At 52.5% G+C, this 19,771-nt stretch overlaps 2 protein-coding genes across 4 annotated transcripts; one reads left to right on the top strand and one right to left on the bottom strand.

Annotated features, from left to right (window-relative positions):
- Positions 1-1,402: 1,402 nt before the first annotated feature.
- GFM1 (G elongation factor mitochondrial 1) lies at positions 1,403-18,371 on the bottom strand. Its single transcript, XM_041405739.1, has 18 exons — positions 18,241-18,371; positions 17,441-17,593; positions 17,009-17,141; positions 16,380-16,584; positions 15,585-15,701; positions 14,958-15,108; positions 14,526-14,680; positions 13,577-13,661; positions 12,361-12,498; positions 11,515-11,616; positions 11,369-11,425; positions 10,915-11,052; positions 10,146-10,228; positions 4,621-4,783; positions 3,701-3,845; positions 2,638-2,798; positions 2,072-2,125; positions 1,403-1,813 (listed from the first exon to the last, which is right to left on the bottom strand). The coding sequence occupies exons 1-18, from the start codon at positions 18,292-18,294 to the stop codon at positions 1,682-1,684; spliced, it is 2,226 nt and encodes a 741-aa protein (XP_041261673.1). The 5' UTR covers positions 18,295-18,371; the 3' UTR covers positions 1,403-1,681.
- On the top strand, positions 4,791-10,139 carry LXN (latexin). 3 transcript variants are annotated; one of them, XM_041405744.1, is made up of 6 exons: positions 4,791-5,335; positions 6,556-6,618; positions 7,049-7,223; positions 7,779-7,915; positions 8,974-9,036; positions 9,658-10,139. In XM_041405744.1, the coding sequence occupies exons 1-6, from the start codon at positions 5,111-5,113 to the stop codon at positions 9,748-9,750; spliced, it is 756 nt and encodes a 251-aa protein (XP_041261678.1). In that variant the 5' UTR covers positions 4,791-5,110; the 3' UTR covers positions 9,751-10,139. The 3 variants fall into 3 exon arrangements, with proteins under 3 accessions (XP_041261678.1, XP_041261677.1, XP_041261676.1); XM_041405743.1 differs by lacking the exon at positions 9,658-10,139 and having other exon boundaries at positions 8,974-9,645; XM_041405742.1 differs by lacking the exons at positions 8,974-9,036; positions 9,658-10,139 and having other exon boundaries at positions 7,779-8,938.
- Positions 18,372-19,771: the final 1,400 nt, after the last annotated feature.

Here is a 19,771-nt window from a genome sequence, read left to right as displayed (position 1 = left end):
GGAACTCCACAGGAACTTCTGGATAAGCAGCAAAGCTGTGGAATTCTAAGGCAAAGTCTCCCCCAGCTGCTTTTAGGCCAAGGTTCCAGCCTAAAACCTCAAATCATACAGCAAAATTTGGGGTTTGTTTCTTTCCTAGGTTTGTGGAGAACCAGCACATCTGGCAGAACTCATCAGCCAGGAATTGACATCACAACTGGCCTAAACATGATATAAACCCCATAAATAGAAATATAAATCACATCAATAGAAATAAACCTCAGCAACACAAATATAAATCCCAGAAGCACAAATATAAATCCCAGAAGCACAAATATAAACCCCAGAAACACAAATAAAATCACACCCACCCTGGTTCTTGTCCTGTGTTGACACTGCTTTTATCAGACATCTCCACATTTTGGGGAAAGTGCTACATTTGCTTGTTTTAGAAAACTTCCAAATGTCTGAGAACCTGCAGGGCTTTTTTGGAAATGAATTCCAGCTGAGCATTCCCAAAAACAAAGCCATGGATGTGCGGGAATCAGGGATTTGTCCCGAGGCAGCGCCACACGGACACCCCACATCTCGCCTGGGATCCATCAGCAGCTCCAGGCCCTGGCAAATCCTTTCCCAAGGTTTCCATAAATCATTTTCCAGCCTTTCCAGAGGAGAAGCAGCCTGGCTGCTCCACTTGTTTCTGTCTGGGAAGCAGCAACGCCAGTGCTGTGCCAGGAATGTCGCTGGGTTTGAACTGGAACTTCACTCCCTGTTTACTGGAATCTGCAAAAACACTTTTCAGCTGAGCAGGGCAGGAAGGAGGAAAGAAAACTCAACGTGGACATTCTGGGAATAATTACAAATACTGAATTATGGGAATATCTTCTCACCTAACGCCTCTGAGTCAGCAAAGTCAAGTGATTCCTGAGCTGAACATCAGCTGCAACTCAGCCTCTGGATTGCGAGATTCTGGGAAAAGGGATCTTGGGTTTGGGTTTCTAATACCCTCTGGATTGTGAGATTCTGGGAAAAGGGATCTTGGGTTTGGATTTCTAAGCAAGAGCCAAAAGCCAAGGCCATACATGAATCCACACCCCAAGCCCATTAAATCCACATCTCCACAGTAATTCCATCTTGTTCCCAGCTCTGGGAAGAGGCAGCTCCTCCCAACATCCTTGGCAACTCAGCTCCATCCTTGTGCACCAGTGAAAGTGGATTTGGTGACAAGCACTGACTGATGGCTTTGCCCAGTGGCTTGAGACTTTGGAGGATCCTGTGCCATTTCCAAAGGATTTGGAGGGGAAAATTCCATCTGCTCCCTGGAGGGAAGCTGGAGCACCACGTGCCAAGTGATGTCCCACACCCTGTACCTGTCCAGCAGCTCTTATCTCAGTTTAACATTTCCAAATAAAGATGTATCAAATAAAAAATAAAATTATTTTAATAGATCTTGATCAAGACAAATCATCAGCCGTGTTTTAACGTCTACTTGCTACAAGAGCATTTACACAGAGCAATCCCGTGGTGATCCCCTGGTGCTGCTGACACCACCCCAGAGGAAAGGTTCTATGGTAAAATTCCAAGTCCAAATCCCACTGGAGCCCACCTTACCCAGCCAGCCTGGGCTGCTTCCATGGCTTGGAAAAGCGAGCTGTTGGAGAAGACCGGGACAAACTGTTCAGTGGACTCCAGAGGAATCCCATCAGTTCTTGGCTTTGCCCTTTTTGGCAGGAAGTCTCCCCGTTGCTTCCAGGTATTTGTTGATGATTTCCTCCTGAGTGCTGGCTGAACAGGGCTGGTATTTGGAGTATTCCATGGTGTATTCCCCTTTTCCCTGCAGAGTTGGGAAAAGAAAATGAGGATGGGCCATGTGCAACCCTGCTGGGCACACAGCTCCTGTCTGTGAAGGGATCCTCCACAATCCCACCCAAACAAACTCCTCAGGTACAGGAGAATTGTTTGGCCAGCAATTCCACAGCTCTGGTCTGATCTGATCTCATTCCCTGCTGCAGCTGCCGTGGACAGGATGATCCAGTAAGCCCAAATTTACCAGATCAAACATGTTCTAGCAAAAAGGACCAGGAGGACTCACCTCTGTGCAAGACCTCAGCTCCGTGGCATATCCAAACATATCGTTCAGTGGCACCTAGAATCCAAACATATTTACTCAAAATTTCCCATCATTTTTGGGCTATCAGCTAATTAATCCCAATTATGACATAAAGTGCCAGTGCTGCCTGTAAACAGCTCTGATTAGCTGGTCTGCTGTTGTGAAGTATCTGTTACTTTAATTAATTTCTATTTGCAGTGTGTTTTCAGCAAGAAACCTCAACAATCTGAGACTTTGAGTGCACCAGGAACTGGAATATCCTAAATTCAGTGATGAGTCAACCAGCAAGGTTTAAGGTATCTCCAGACATTCCTCCAAGGATAATTTGGGAAGCAGAAGGGCCACAGGGTGTGCTTGTCCTGAGCCCCTCACCCAGCAGGAAAACAACTGATCCTCTCCAATCATTTTTAGGAGGGAGATAAAAGAAAGAACATTGAAATTGAGTCAACCTACAACTGTATCCATAAAAACTGAGGAAAACAACTGAATCAAACACAGGGAAGGGGAAAGGAAAGGGGAGGGAAAGGAGAGGAGCAGGGAGCACAGACCTCAGCATAGAGAGTGAAGTAGCCCTCGGAGCCGTCCTGGCCCGTGATGACGCCGTGGCGCCGGTTGATCCCTGCTATCACTGTCCCCTGGAATTCCACAGGAGCCACCACCTCCACGGCCATGATGGGCTCCAGGATGCGCACGGCAGCGTTCTCCATGGCTGGGGGAAGAATGGAATGAGGAATCCAGCATCAAAGGTGAACCCGGGGCAAGGCGAGCTGCTCTCTGCACAGCAGCAGATGTTTATGGTTAATGTTGGGAACCATGAGCAACACATGGAATTCCAGCTCTTGGCTCTCCTCCTGGAGCCACAATCACAGAATCATTAAGGCTGGAAAAGACCTCCAAGGTCATCAAGACCTTTGGCTTGGCTGATAGCACTGTGCTCACTAAACCCTACTGTGAAATGCCACATCCACACATTGTCTAAGCACCTCCAGGGATTGTCACCCCACCACTCCCAAGGCAGCCCCTTCCAGTGTTCAACCTCTCCTTCAGGGAAGGAATGCTTCCTCAAAAAGGCCCAGTCTGGCCAAATGTTCTCTTCCTACCCTGTAAGGATGAAACTGGTGGTGCTGTACTGAATTCTAGAAAAACAGGATTTCCTTTGTACAGCCACAGGAATTATTGTGCCTCCCTCAGGAATTCTATAAACTCTTGCACATGTTCTGCTCCATAAAACTAGGCAAGCTCTGCAGGGATGAAGGGAGGGATGGAAGGATGGAATGAAGGAAGGAAGCATGGATGGATGGAAGGAGAGAGGGATGGAATAGGTGGGTGGGTGGATGGATGGAATGGGTGGGTAGGTGAATGGATGGATGGATGGATAGAATAGGTGGGTGGATGGGTGGATGGATGGATGGATGGATGGATGGAATAGGTGGGTGGGTGGATGGATGGATAGAATAGGTGGATGGATGGATGGATGGAAGGAATAGGTGGGTGGATGGATGGATGGATGGACGGATGGATGGATGGATGGAATAGGTGGGTGGGTGGGTGAATGGATGGATGGATGGATGGATACCAGCCAGCAGAACCCATCCAGGGAGGAGGCTGTACCTTGTTTCAGGGCTCCCTCTCCTGCCCTGATGAAGGAGATCTCGTTGGAGTCCACCATGTGGTGGGCCCCGTCCTCCAGCACGAAGCGCACCCCGGAGATGCGGTGTCCTGACACCAGACCCTTCTCACAGGCGTCTCGGAAGCCCTGGGAACGACACCTCCCCATCAGCAGCAGAACCTGCAGCCTCTGCACTGCCAGTCTCTGCCACCTCAGTCTGATTGTACAAACAAAAATCACACAACAAGGAAAAACGGCCTCAGGGTTTGCCTTTTTAACAGATGCCATGGCCAAACCCCAAAAGAATGCTCAGTGTGGAAAGAGCTCTTGCCTGGAGAACAAGATTCCTTTAAGACTATGGTTTTTTCAGGATTTGCCAAAAATCTTTAAGTGTTGCAGCATGGAAAAACAAAGGAATAACTGCAGGTTATTACAGGAATTCCAAGATGTTGGTAGGTTAATTAAAGCTGTGTGTAATAAATTATACAGTGAGGCAGTCATGGAGGAGATAAAGAAAGAGAATTTGGGAACTGAGGCAGGAAATGCAGTTTAATTACAGTTTCCTCTATAACTGGCCTCAGAGAAGAACAGAAGAAGTTACACATTTTGGGATTGGGAGGAGAATTGTGGGGCCACAACCACAACCAGAAGAGGCCAGGAAAAAGCAGCTTGAGCAGGAAAAGTTTCTCACAAGGGAAACAGGGGCAGTACACACCACCAAAGACAACAGCAGCTCCTGAATTAACTGAAAACCCCAGGAATGCAAGACATGGAGTAAAACCACACAGCTGTGATCCTGCTGCCACTGGAGCAACGGGAAAAGCCTCCTTTCCTGGGGCAAGGCAGGCACAGCAAATGTGGGTGCTACTGCAGGAACACAACAGCAATCAGGATTTTGTGTGTCACAGAGAAAGGCCTGTACCTTTTCCACAGCGGGCACAAACTGCTTGGGAATATTTGTGCCAATGGTTCTGTCCTCAAATTCCAGTTTGGTGAAGTCCTCTGGCTCCAGGGGCTCCAGCACTCCGATCACTTTGCCATACTGGCCTGCTCCTCCCGACTGCTTCTTGTGGGTGAACTCAAACCTAAACCCCAACAACCCCCCAGACACCACGTCACTCGTGACACAATCCACAGCTTTCTGTGGAAAACGTTCCCATTATGAATTGCACACAGTCACAGACTGGTTCGGGCTGGAAGGGAATTTAAATTCAAAATTCCATGGGCAGGGACGCTTTCTGCTATCCAAGGCTGCTCCAAGCCCCGTCCAACCTGGCCATTCCCAGGGATAGAGCAGCCACAAATTCCCCGGAAAACCTGAGCCACGGCCTCCCCACCCTCCCGGGGAAGGATTCATTCCCGCTATCCCATCTAACGCCGTGTGACACGCCGGTATCCCGTGCCGCGCAGGGATGCGCTGTCCCCGCAGCACCCGGCCCGGGAGCCCGCCCCGCCAGCTCCGGCCCCGCCCGGCGCTTCCTGCGGGAGGAGGAAGCGGCTCCCGGGCCATGGAGCTGCCTCCGAGCCACTTCCCGGCCGCCCGCGCCGCCGCCGTGGCCGTGGGGTACCTGCGGTACCTGCGGGGCGGCCCCGGGCGGGGGCTGCAGCTGCGGGAGCTGCGCCGCGCCCGGCGCCAGGTGAGCGACACGGACGGGACGGGAGCGGCACCAGCACGGGAACCGGCACCGGCACCCGGCACGGGAACCGGCACCCAGCACGGGAACTGGCACCCGGCACGGGAACCGGGAGCCAGCACGGGCACCGGGAGCCAGCACGGGAACCGGCACCCAGCACGGGAACCGGCACCGGCAAGGGCTTTTCCCATGGAGCGGGCAGAGCACGGGGACAGCCGCACGGGAGGTGTGGAGGGTCCCGCTCTGGGGACATCCCAAAGCTCCCGCCTGGGCTGGCCGATGGGCAAAGTCCTTCCCAGGCGCGGCTGCTCTGGGGTTGTGGCACTGTCACCGCGGGGGTGACACCGCCTGGGTCCGTCTGGGGGTCCTGGCAGAGCTCGGTGTCACCACGGGCGGGTCAGCGCTCTGGGACACACCCCGTGTGTCACCTGCGGTGACAGCACCGCCGAGAGAGCCCTGCCCTGGGCACGGCACGGGCACCGGGCCAGGAGGAACCTCCCGGGGAGGAGGAGGAGGGTGCTGGGTGCTCCGTGGCTGCCAGGACACAGCTCTGTCCTTCCCGGGGGCTGCAGGGACACCTGGCACTGCGGGGGCACAGCAACCCCCTCCCAAAACAAGGGCACAGCAAACCCCCTCCCAAAACAAGGGCACAGCAAACCCCCTCACAGAACAAGGGCACAGCAAACCCCCTCCCAAAACAAGGGCACAGCAAACCTGGCACTGTGGGGGCACAGCAACCCCCTCCCAGAACAAGGGCACAGCAAACCCCCTCCCAAAACAAGGGCACAGCAAACCCCACCTGCTCCCTTCTTTCTAGCCAGAAAAATAAAGGACACAATCCCATTAATAATAACCTGCAAAATGGAATTAATAGAAGGAAGCACCGAAGGCTTTTAGGGGAGTATTTAACCAAGCAGCAAATTCATGGATAGCATCACACAGGAGCCCAAAATTGGCAATTCAGGGGTGTTCAAGGACAGAAATGAGGGTGGAGAGGCCCTGGCACAGAGTGCCTGTCCCTGGAAGTGTCCAAGGCCAGGCTGGATGGGGCTTGGAGCAACCTGGCATAGTGGAAGGTGTCCCTGACCAAGGCAGGGGTGACACTGGATGGGATTTAAGGTCCCTTCCAACCCAAACCATCCTGGGATTCTCTGATTTTGTCCAGGATGCAGCCAATTCAACATTTGCCAAAACAAATGTTATTAATATTTTCCCTTTTTTAGGACATTGATGATGTGGGGCACAAGTACTACCTGGAACTGGAGCTGGAAGATGTCCTGGACAAAGTGAGTCAGACTGGTTTAATTACACACTCTCTGAACACAGCACTTAATATTTTGAATCATGCTCCTGATTTTTCTGTACTACCTATCAGGCCCCCAAAATTTTAACCAAAAGGAACACCCTGACCACGTGGTACCTTGCACCACACCACCAGACAGTGCTGCAAGGAGGACAAGGACATTTCATCATCACCCAGCTCCAACTGGACAGCACAAGGGACATTCTGCACCCAACCACTGCAGAAAGCAAATCCCACCCTTAAACATTCACAGAAATGCCAGGAATTTAACCTTGTCTTAAATAATCACAAACCTCTCCAGACCAGACTCAGAGAAAACAGCAACTACATAAAAATGACATTTTCAGAAGTGCAAATGACCCTGGTTACACACATATTCTATCAGATAATGCACATCATTAACTCTGCCACAGGACAGGACTGTCAACTGCACTGCTGAGGTTCTGTACCACCTGGGCAGCAAAACCTCTGCTCCAGATGTGCAGGTCACAGTGCAGGGAGAGCTCAGGAGCACAGAGGAAGCAGACAAGGAATTCTACAATCGGATCAGGAGCCTGGAAAAGGAGCTTGTGGCTGAGAACATCCCAGGTACAAGCCAGGGCTGGGAGAGGGCTCAGCCCTTCACCTTTCTCTTTTTTTGGGGGGGGTGGGGGGGGTCTACAAGCACAGCCACTGCATTTATTCCTGATTCTGAGTGTTTTAGAAAACCAGCTGGCACTGGCACTGTCACCTGTCCCTGCTCCCTCTGAGGGTGTCCTGGCACAGCACATCCAACACCCCAATGCACAACGAGGGGCTGCTCTCACCTCAGAGCAAGCACTGCCTTTGAGACCTGGAGTTTCTAGCAAGAGAAAAAAGTGGAGGAGAACACCCTGGCAGTGTCCCAGGCCAGGCTGGATGGGGCTTGGAGCAGCCTGGGACAGTGAAAGGTGTCCCTGCCATGGCAGGGGTGGCACTGGATGGGATTTAAGGGCCCTTCCAACCCAAACCTATGCAGGATTGTGTGAAGTGGGAGGAAGACTGTGGTGATGGAGCAGCTCTTCCAAAGGCTGTGTGACAGGGATTGGAGCAGCAAGCCCTGTGTGAGGTGACAATGCTCTGCTAAGGGCTCTCTTTAACATGCAGTGTTTATTTTGGTTCCAGACAGCCATGGGAACGTTCCCCCAGAGCTGGAGCCCATCCACCTGCTGGCCTGGGTGGCCTCTGGCTACGTGATCTGGCAGAATTCCACTGAAAACACCAAGTTCCACCTTGCCCAAGTTAAACACGTGAAGCAAGTGGTGAGTTACCAGCAGGAACAGAATCCCAGGCTGGGCTGGGATGGAGGGACACTGAAGCTCATCCCATTCCCCCTCTGCATGGGCAGGGACACCTTCCACAGCCCAGGGTGCTCCAAGCCCATCCAGCCTGGCCTTGGCTTTCCCTGGAAAGTATTCATGAGCTAAGCAGTTGTGGCAAGGACAATAAACTAAATTAACAGAATTCCATAGATCCTCCCAGTTTTGCTGTGTTCTATTAGAGAAAATCGATTCTGAGTTAAAAATAACCCTAAAGTGATCATCAGCTTGAAATTCAAGGCAATTTTCCACAGGAGCCACAGAAAAGCAGCAGGATTTAGTGTTTAGAAAATGGAAAGCTCCAGAAGTTTTGTCCCTCTGCATAGACAGTGAATTCCCAGGAATTTCTGGGTCTGAAGGAAAGACAGGAATTCCTTGTGGGAGTAGGATTTGTGAATGTTTTGCTCCCTCTGATGGCATTTTAGAGAATTCACAGCTGCTGCAGAGCTGTGCACCAGCAGGAGTTCAAAGATTTTCTCTAACAAACTTAAGGATAAAGGAGACAAAAACCTGTTAACTAACCCAGCTGCCATCTCTCTAGTTGTGTCCCTTTTTCCCTGAAAACACAGGAAAAGAATCTATTCCAAAGGCCAGGGTTTATTTTGTCACTCAGAATCCCTGGCTGTCACTCACAGAAAGGCCTCTGGAGTGTCCTTATCCTCTTGCCAATTTTATTTGGGATTGTTTGGGTTAAACTGACACCTGCTAGAATGAGGTGTTCCCATCCCAAAGAATTCCTGACAGATCTGGTCTCTGTAAGGCAGGAATTAGCAGCTGAAAGCTTTACATTCAGTGTCTCCAGTGCAGTTTTGGAGTGCACAGAAATTCAAACCAGGAATTTTGTTACAGTGCCTGAGCTCCACCTGCTTCATTTGTGATCAGGAGCTGCCAGTTTTACCTGAAATCCATCAGGGAATTTTTGTGATAACCACAGAGAACTGAACCACTTTTTCTGAGGTGGGAGAATCCCCAAATTCAGCCTTTTCATCCTGTCTTTCCAGAAAAGAAGCGATGAAGATCTTCAGTTTGACTTTGTGGTTCTACTCCATGACATGGTGTCCCAGGTAAATATTTTTATTCCCAAAAAGCCTTTTTTGGGTGTTTTGAGACTGCAGCTGTGTGAGCTCCAGCTCAGACACAGATGTGATCCTGCAGGGTGAGCTCAGGGTCCCCATCCCTGCCTGTCTCAGCATTCCAGAACAACAGCAGCAACTTCCAGCCTGGGGCTTTGCTGGGAATGGCTGAGGTTCAAAACTGGTCCCTCCCAGCTCTCCCTTGTGCCAGAGTGGGCAGGGATAAAGGGAAGGGGCAGCTGGAGCATCCTGGATGCTCAGCTGAATTCCAGCTGGGCTGTGGATGCCTCCATGGCCCAGGACAGAGACCTCAGCAATCCCAGTAACCCCCAGCAGAAACTGGCTGTCGGAACATCATTTACATCCCGTGCTACTCTCCAGCAAAATTCTGGGATCTGAGCAGGTGTTTTCATAGGAAAACCACAAAAAATTGGGAAGGGAAGCTCTTGCCTGTAATAATCCAGGGATCTCCCTCCCAGCTCCAGCTCTGCTGCTCCTGGCCCCCTGCACTCCCATTCCCTCGGGCTTAATTCCCAAGTTTTCCATTAGAAAGCTCCTGGCTGGCTAGAGGGGGCAGCAGGGGTTGCTGACTGTGCTGTGTGTGCCCCACAGGAGGTGCTGCCCTGGGAGGTGACCCTGCTGTGGCACCCCCAGCGCGGGGCCCGAGCGTCCCAGAGCCGCGCCGCGGGAGCTGGGAGCTCCTGAGCACCCTGGGGACACCTGGGAGCTCCTGAGCACCCCTGGAAACTCCTGAGGAATACCTGAGAACACCCCTGAGAGCACCTGAGCACTTGGGAACTCCTGAGCACCCCTGGGGACACCCCTGGAAACTCCTGAGAACACCTGAGCACCCCTGGGAACTCCTGAGCACCTCTGGAAACTCCTGAGGAACACCTGGGAACACCCCTGGGAACTCCTGAGCACCCCTGGGAACACGTCAGAGCTCCCACACCCAGAAGGGGAAGGTGATGGAGCGGGGACCAACCACGGTACAAGACATTAAATGAAACCTTCCTGGGCATTTGTGATCCCAGCATTCCAAAGGGACTTCCTCTGTCTCCAAGGGGGTCAATGCAACAATTCCCAGCAGGAGTACTCACGGCACAGGGGCAGAGATGTTCTCTCTGAAGGCAACTTTGGGCTTCCCCATGGTGCAAGGACAACCATATTCCCTCTCCATTCTCTGCAGGAAAAAAATCCACAGTGATCAGGGTTATTCTATTGGGATCTATTTAGTAACTTCATCAGGATTAATCACTTTTTTGGTTGGGCGTTGGGTTGATTTTTGGGGCTTTCTGTAATTTTTTAAAAATTAACAAATTATTCCCCATCAACTTCTTTAAGACCTGCAGCTTCATAAGCAGGAAAAGGAAACAGCATTAATGATGTTATTAAAATTCAAGTTTTTCAAGGCAAAAATCACTTTTTCTTCATTCTGTCAATATTTAAGATACATCTTTTTGTGTTAAGATTAAAATAGAGACATGAGCTGGAAAGAAACAAATCCCTCAAACTACTCCTTTTTCCCTGCACCAGCTATTATTAGGGAATGATACATTTAAAACCACAGAAACAGGGGATTTTTCTGTAGAATTATAATTGGGTATTATTAATTATTATAAGCAAAGGCTACTAGAGCAAAATGTAGTGTTTAATACATTTTTATGGGTTGTACCAAATCCTAAAAATATTCCAGGCAAAATTTCCTTTTAGAAACCTTCAGAATGGAACCACTGGAGAGAAAGAACCTTCAAAAGTTGACTTAAAAGTTCAGCTTTTCCCTAAGCAGCTGGAAGGAGTAGGGAGGAGGAAGATGAGATGGGAAAAGCAGGCAGAAGCAGAATCCATGGGATGTGCTTCCCAAATTACCTGGGCATAGATTTCCAGGTGCAGCTCCCCCATCCCAGAGACAATGGTCTCCTTGCTCTCCTCATCAAAGTGGATCCTGAAGGTGGGATCTTCCCTGGTGAAGCGGCCCAGGCCTTTGGAAAATTTATCCAGGTCATTCTGAAACACAAACCAAGTTTCACTCACCATCCATGAGCCATTCCAAGAAAAAAGCCTCAAGTTTTCCCAACCACTGCTGAGCATTTCTGCTCTTTGGGGTTACTTTATGGAAGACTTAAAATTCTTGATTAAAGTGTTAATTATTTATTTCAAGTTCATTCATTTCTGGCTGAATGACAGCATCCAGCTCAGCCCTGGGTTATCCAAGGGATAAAATCTTGGATGTTGGGATAAAACACTTCCAAACAGTGCTTAGACTGTTCCATGAAATCACAAAGCAGCAAAGGGAGGGAACTCGGGGAGAAGAAGCTCCTACCTTGTTGGAAGGCTTCATAGCCACAGAAATGACGGGATCAGGGACGTGGATGGATTCCTGTGTGGCCAAGGAAAAGGGGATTATAAATCCCAGCAAAATCCTGGTGACTGGCAGTGCCTGAGGCAGCCAGGGCAAGGGGGGCTCACCATGGAGATGTCAGTGCTGGTTTTATCTGTGAACGTGTCCCCGCTGGCACAGTCGATCCCAAACAGGGCACAGATGTCCCCAGCATAAACTTCATTTACATCCTGAGGGAAGGAAAATTCCTCTGCAGACAACACTGGCATAAGAGCAGCTGTGGCTGCCCCTGGATCCCTGCAGGTGTCCAAGGCCAGGCTGGACAGGGCTTGGATCACCCTGGGATAGTGGAAGGTGTCCCTGCCCTTGTGGCTGGATGATCCTTAAGGGCCCTTCCATCCCAAACCATCAATTCCCAGACTGATTCTCTTTCTCTCACATCCAAACTCCACCTGGATTACAGAAGATCCATAAACATTGTCTTTTAAAGCTTGACACTGAGCTCCTTAAAAACTTCCAGCTTGGATAAAAAGCCCTGAAAATCCCCTTCTTTATTCAAAGGACAAAAGGGAAGGCTCAGCTTGGATTAATTCATGATCAAACAAGAAGCAAAGTTGTTTAGAAGCAAAGACCATCCTGTGCTTCAGGATCATCATCCAGGGTGATCCATCCAGGGTGAGCCAGGGGCTCAGGCAGTGCTAACCCACCCAGGGTGATCCATCCAGGGTGATCCAGGGGCTCAGGCAGTGCTAACCCACCCAGGGTGATCCATCCAGGGGCTCAGGCAAGGGTGATCCATCCAGGGTGATCCAGGGGCTCAGGCAGTGCTAACCCACCCAGGGTGATCCATCCAGGGTGACCCAGGGGCTCAGGCAGTGCTAACCCACCCAGGGTGATCCATCCAGGGGCTCAGGCAGAGCTGACCCCCCCAGGGTGATCCAGGGCTGGCAGCCCATCCCCAGGGAGCCACTCACCTCCATGTTGTCCGAGTGCATCCGGACCAGTCTCTGCACCCTGACCCTCTTCCCCGTGCGGGTGTTGTAGATGTAATCTGACTTCTTCAGCATCCCCTGGTACACCCTGACGTAGGTTAACTGCCCAAACTTGCCAGCCTGCAAGCACAACCACCAAAATCTGATCATTCTGGGATCATTCTTCAGAGATAGCTCAGGTTTAGCTTTTCTATGTTTCAGGTTCTGTGCTGCTTTAGTGTGCAGTTCTGAGCTTCACATCAGGGGATGGTGAGCTCTGTGCACAGAGCAGGGAGACAAAACAATTCCTGCTCCAGCTGGGCACCAAGGACAAATGATCCAAATCTCAGCCCAGGAGCACAAACCCCGTGGGCTGCAGAGAGAAAAACAAGCAGGATGGGAGTGCAGGGGCTGAGCTGGAATTGGACACTGAACTGCAATGTGCACATGGAGCAGAGCTGATCCCAGGGAGAGACCCCGGGAGCGCTCGTGCATTTTGGGACCATTTGGGTTCATCTTGGCTGCAGCCCTGGCTGGGCTCTTGTGCTGCCCAAGGTGCATCCATGGAGGAGATCCTTGGAATAATCCCTAATTTATTATTTATCTCTGTCCAGCCACCAGCACCAATTCCAAGCACCAGCTGCACTGACTACGTGTGGTGTGAGTTTCCACACTACAAATGGAAACAAGATTCTTAACAGCTTTCATTTGGCTCTGCAAGGGAATGTGGCAATTTTCTGAACCAATTTTTCACTCCCAAACCTTCCCAAGAGACACATGCTACCATGGAATGTGGCCAGCCATTTTCCATTTCCATAGGAATCCTGAAGTGCTGCTGTCTAAGTAGCAAACAACTTATTTGCTTAAATCTCTGCACTTTTTCCTCTCTGACTCTCTCATGATGTCCCTTTGTTTCCAAGTGAAGGATTTCCCCCTGAAAATATTTCAGTTAATACAACAACCCCCCAGATGTTTAAGTTCTAGCTAAGAAAACCAGGAAATACTTGAGGTCCACAACCCACCCTGAAGTTCCAAACTGGCAGCACTTGTGGATTTTATGGTTGAAGCCTTTTTTTAAAAAAATAAGTTAAATTTCAACTGAAGTCAAATATAAACTGCTTTTCAGCATAAAGTGATTTAAAAGCCTGCTGTAGGTGAGTTTTGGTAGCACCACCTGGGCTCTCTCCATGACTGTGGGAAGGAGCAGAGGGAGACTCACCTCCAGCTTGAAGGCAAGGCCGATAAAAGGCTGGGAATCGTCACGAGCAGAGTTCAACAGGAACTTGGTTTGGTCCTGAGAATCCCTGAGAAACAGGGATGAGAGGGAGGAGAGGTTAGGAACCAACACAGGAGTCTCCTCTAAACATTTACAGGCTCTGCTGTTGGGGTTCACACATCTGGGTGGGCTGTGCTTCCAGGGGACAGGAGGAGAGGGAAAGGACAGGGGGAGGCTCAGGGTGGAATCAGCAGGAATTTCCTCAAGGAAAGGGTGGTGAGGCCTTGGAAGGGGCTGCCCAGGGAGCTTTGGAGTCCCTATCCCTTGAGGTGTCCCAGGAAGGGCTGGACGTGGCACTCAGTGCTCTGGGTTGGGTGACAAAGGGAGAACTAGGTACAGGTGGACTCAAAGATTCTGGAGCTCTCTTCCAGCCTCAGGCATTCTGGGATTCATGTCCATAAGAATAAAACACTATTTACACACTTGGGATGTGCTCCCTCCTCTAGGCAGGCCTGGTTTTAAGGGCTGCCATCAATTCTAAAGAATTATCTGACAATCATTGTCCAAATGCAACAGTGAATGTGGTAAAATCCCAGCACAGAGTAACCCTTGAATGAGAGGAGCTGTGGGACTTTGTGCCAAATGCTGGTGGCACTGTTTGATACCAGTGGTAAAAGATTGTGGATGTTGTTAGGAATGCTTCCTGCTTTGAAACTATTCCATTGAATCCTAGACTGGTTTGGGTGGGAAGGGTCCTTAAAGGCCATGCAGTGCCAGGGGCAGGGACACTCTCCACAGTGTTGTTAGGAATGCTTCCTGCTTTGAAACTATTCCATTGAATCCTAGACTGGTTTGGGTGGGAAGGGTCCTTAAAGGCCATTGGGTGCCAGGGGCAGGGACACTCTCCACAGCCCTGCCCCTGGACACTCCTGCTGCTGCTGGATGCACTCACCCCTGGTTGAGGAGAGCGTAGTTCTCCACCTCAGAAGGATTGGGAAGGTATTCCAGGACAGCATCCAGCAGTGGCTGCACCCCTTTGTTCTTCAGAGCACTTCCCACGAGGACAGGGGTGAAGGATTTCTGCAGCGTTGCTCTTCGGATTGCCAGCTGAAAAACATCCCTGTGAACTCCTGCAGCACAGCCCAATCCCCTGGCTTTCCTGGGCTTCTCCACTCCTGGAGCAAAGAGCTGCTCCCACAGTCCCCTGGACACCCCTCAACACAAGGGCTTCCCATAAAACCTGCTCTCCAGGATTCTTCAACAGATTGGGAATGGGCCTTCCCCGGGGGCAGCTGGACTTCAGCTGAGGTGACACAACTCCAGCAAACAGAATTCCTGATACATGTACTGAGGAATGAGGGGACAGGGAGCACAAGGAAGGTACCTTTAACTGCGCAGCTGTGGGCATCTTCTCCTCCAGGAACAGCTCCCCCAGGAGCTCGTCGGCGTTGGCCACGCACTCGATGAGCTCCCGGCGCCGCTCCGCAGCCTCCGCCCGCAGCTCGGCCGGGATCTCCTCGACCCTCAGGGTCTGCCTGCACACACAGGAGCACACTGACCCCCCGGAATTCCACGGGGATCTGCCTGCCCACCCTGACTGAGAATGATCCACCCTCCTGGGAAAAAAATCCCCTGTGAACATCAGCGTGTTATCTCTGTGGGGGAGAGTCCTTCCCACTCCTGGCAGGCATCAGGAAAAGCTCCCAACAGCTCAGCCACAGCTGATCTTCATCCCAGGGAGCTGCAGGATCCCGTCATGGAGCAGTCTCCTGCTTCTCCAGGAGGGAAGTGGCCACCACCCCTTCACAGGAACCAAGTCCTGCTGCAGCCACCCCCACCCAGAGCTCCCTGCAGCCCCGGGCACTGGGAGAGCTGCAGGGGGACCCTCAGCCCCAGCACGAGCCCTTCCCAAACTTCCAGAGAGTTGGGTTTCATCTCTGAAGAGAAACTGCAGGAATTCCTCCTGCAAAGAGCAGCTCCAGCTATAAAAGAAGCAATTTCCAGGACTTACCCAAGTGCCCCATCAAAATAGATTGCTTTTTCTTCAATGAGATCTATAATTCCTTTAAAGTTTCCCTCCAGCCCAATTGGAATCTGAACAAAAGCTGCATTGTGTTTCAGCTTGGATCTGAAAAGGGGGAAAAGAGGAATTATTGAGGAAAAAAGTAATTTCCATGTGTGTGCTCCAGATGGTCTTTGAGCAACATCCCCCTCCCACAAAATCCCTGTGTCTTGTCCTTTGGACAGTGCCCAAATCTGCCAATATGGATAAAAACCACCCAGCTGTGGTGTAGGCCTTTCTATCCCACCTTCTGTATCCCAACAGGCCCAGGGAGCAATTCCCATGGGAAAGGCAGCAGGGGAAACCAGTTTGAGATTGATTGCTTGATTAAGGGAGTTGCTTTTCCCTTAATGAGTATTAATGAGTTTATCTTGTGGATCAAATTAGGCAGGGAAAGGCTGGGAGTAAGCAGAACTTCCAGGAATCCAAAGCACCCTGTGTCACCTCCCTGCTGGAATTTCAGCAGCACCAGGATCCAGGGAAAACTAAGAGGCTGCTCTCAAAGTGGGTCCTGATACAGTTCCATCAACAAAATAAACATCAAACCCTAGCCCTTGGTCACTGCAGGTGTTGGCTGACACCAATATTTGGGGGTTTTGGGACGATGGAGATTTATCCTGGGTCAGATCAGGATTTAACCTCGTGTCAGTCCAAACTGCAGCTCCCAAGAGAAGCCTTTCCAACACTGTTCCTAATGACCTGCCTTGGGGATGGAATTTCAGGAATCATTGTAAATGCCAAAACCTGAGCTGCTGCACTGCTCTGGCCGGGTTGGAGCCCATCCTGTCCAGTTTGTTGATGAAGGTGAGGAAGGGGACGTTGTAACGCTTCATCTGCCTGTTGACAGTGATGGTCTGGCACTGGACTCCTCCCACAGCACAGAGAACCAGGATGGCTCCATCCAGCACCCTCAGAGACCTCTCCACTTCAATGGTGAAGTCCACATGGCCTGGATAACAAATACAAATAAAAATGATAAATGCACTGGAAAGGAGCAACAGCCAAGGGAATCACACTGAGTGACATCAGCTGAAGAGATGGAGCACAGAGTCACGGAATGGTTTGGGTGGGAAGGGACCTTAAACCCCATCCCACCCCTGCCATGGCTGGGACACCTTCCACTATCCCAGGCTGCTCCAAGCCCCAGTGTCCAACCTGGTCGTTGGCACTGCCAGGGATCCAGGGACAGCCACAGCTGTGCCAGGGCCTGCCCACCCTCCCAGGGAACAATTCCTTCCCAACACCCCATCTATCCCTCTGTCAGTTTGCACCCAGCACTCCATGTCCTACCACAACCAGGGACACAAAAGGTGCACCACATCCCCTGTATCCACGAGGAACAGCAATGCCCAGGTGCTGCCAGCTGCCCTGACCTGGCGTGTCGATGATGTTGATGTTGGTGTCCTTCCACATGGTGTAAGTGGCTGCAGACTGGATGGTGATGCCCCGCTGTCGCTCCAGCTCCATGGAGTCCATGACAGCTCCAACTCCATCCTTACCTTTCACCTTAGGAGAAATAAAACAATTAGTTCACGGAGTTTGCTAAGAATTCATATCCCATCCCTGGAGGTGTCCAAGGCCAGGCTGGAGAGGGCTTGGAGCAACCTGATCTGTGGAAGGTGTCCTTGCCCGTGGCAAGGGGTGGGATGGGTGAGCTTTAAGCTCTCTTCCCACCCAAACCATTCCATGACACTGTGAATCCACGTGCAGGAGTGATGCTGCACAGACTAAGCATCCTCCCTCATGCAGAAAAACAGAGTGTGGAGGTAAGTCCCAGGAATATCCTGGTGGGAGCTCAGCCTGACCTCGTGCATCTGCGCGATCCTGCCCGTGTAGAACAGGATCCGCTCCGTCAGCGTCGTCTTGCCGGAGTCGATGTGAGCCGAGATCCCGATGTTCCTGATCCTCTCGTTGGGAAGGACCCCCGAGGAGCAGTGCCTGCAGGAGGTCAGCAGGAGCTGCAAGGCAAGAGAAGGGCACTGCCTCAGCCAGGAGTGCATCCAACACAGCTCACAGGACACCAGGAATGGGACGAGGGGAAACGGCTTCAACCTGTGCCAGGGGAGGCTCAGGCTGGACACCAAGAGGAATTTCTCCATGGAAAGGGTGGTCAGGCTTTGGAAGGGCCTGCCCAGGGAGGTCTGGAGTGCCCATCCTTTGAGGTGTCCAAGGAATTCCTGGAGGTGGCACTCAGAGCTCTGGGCTGGGGACAAGGTGGGCATCGGGCACAACTGGGACTCGATGGTCTTGGAGGGCTTTTCCAGTGTCATTTATCCTGGGATTCACTGTGCCCATGGCTAAACGGCCAAACCGCTTCCCCACGGCTTCCTGTCACTCTGTGTCACGGGTCACCTGGAGCCGAGTGGCCTTTCCAGGGTCACCTCGGAGCTGTCACCGCACCCCGCGCGGCCCCTCCAGGCCCGCCCCGCTGCCCGTTCCCGGTTCCCCGTCCCCATCCATGTGACCGGTGCCTGCTCGTTCCCTGCAGCTGCTGCGGCCCGTCCGGGGCTGTCCCTCCGCCCTCCGTCCCTTCTGCTCCCGGCTCCCTCCCCTCCCTGGGGCGCCGTCCCCTCATGCGGGCGCGGGGCGGTCCCGCCGCCGGTACCTGGATGTGCCGCGGGCGGCCGGGGGCCAGCCCGGCCCGTAACACCCTGAGCATGGCCCGGCTGCGGCTGTGACTGCAGCCCCAATCCCGGCTCCGGCTCCAATCCCGGCTTCAGCCCCGGGTCGCTCCCGCCTCTTCCGGGGCCCCGCGCAGGCGCCGCGGTCCCGCCCGGCCCCTCACGGGCCCCTCCGGCAGCGGCGACACTGGGCGGGAACCCCGGGGGCGGAATGGAGAGGGGAGACTCGTGCTGCTCCCCCGGCCCCTCACGGGCCCCGCTGGGAGCGGCGGGAGCCGTGAGGGGAGAATGGAGCGGGGAGGCTCTCACCAGCCCCTCAGGGGCGGAATGGAGAGGGGAGGCTCTCATCACCCGGCCCCTCACGGGCCCCTCAGGCAGCGGCGGGAGCCGTGAGGGGCAGTGGAGAGGGGAGGCTCTCGCAGCCCCCCCGGCCCCTCAGGCAGCGGCGGGAGCCCTGAGGGGCAATGGAGAGGGGAGGCTCTCACAGCTCCCCCTGGCCCCTCACGGGCCCCTCAGCAGCGGCGGGAGCCCTGAGGGGAGAATGGAGCGGGGAGGCTCTCACAGCTCCCCCTGGCCCCTCACGGGCCCCTCAGCAGCGGCGGGAGCCCTGAGGGGCAATGGAGAGGGGAGGCTCGCACCGAGCCCATCCCGGAGCGCCCCGGGCTGGTCCCTCCCGGGAGCGATCCTGAGCCAGCCGAAGGGATTCCCGCTGTGCACACACGGAATTCTCCGACTGCGGCCTGAAAGGGGCGGATTTCAGCCAAAGCATGGAGCCGGACGGAGCCCGGCACCGGCGTCACAGCCCCGGGAGTGGAATTAGGAGGAATTAGAAACGAGAGAGCGGCGCTCCCTGGCCCGGGGGGTTTGAATTGCCGGGAAAGGGGAACACAAGGCTGGGATTGGCAGGAGGGCTAGTGGGGCACAGGGGTCCCTTTAGAACGCGCTGTTAATCTATTCTTGATACAAAATTACTCCCCGGGAGCTGCCTTTCATACCTGCAAAGGCTCCAGGAGCTGCTCGGAAACAGAGAGGCCCTCTCCGTACTCTGGTTGGTTCCATCGACCTTTATTTTTTGTGGAAAATGCATGGTCATGTGTGAATACAGGGATTTCCAGAGGACCCCTGAGTGGTTCTGCTAAATCCCATCCCATTCCACCCCTCCAGGGGCAGGGACACCGCCCAGAGCCCAGGTTTCCTTCACTGAACTGTTTCAAAGCAGCCCAAAGTAAGTAATGGCACGTCCCTGTGCAGTGCAGAATAAACCAACAAACCCCATAAATAATAAATAACTTTATTAAAGAAGTGCAGTTTCAGATGCTTTTACAGAGCACAGCTCGTGCCTTACATTGGAGAACAGTCTTGGTGTAGCAAAGGGATCTGGAGGGAATATTCACCTCTTCCCACTGTCATTTCAAACCCAGGATGAGCTTGTTTTATTTCACACAAAAATCCCAGTTATCAGGTGAATTTAACAGCAGCAGCTCTCCAAGATTCCTGCTCAAATTCCAACACAGA

Source organism: Onychostruthus taczanowskii, unplaced genomic scaffold, assembly GCF_017590055.1.
Source record: "Onychostruthus taczanowskii isolate IOZ18803 unplaced genomic scaffold, ASM1759005v1 scaffold24, whole genome shotgun sequence".
NCBI lineage: Eukaryota > Metazoa > Chordata > Aves > Passeriformes > Passeridae > Onychostruthus > Onychostruthus taczanowskii.
This window is presented reverse-complemented; position numbering and strand designations above follow the sequence as displayed.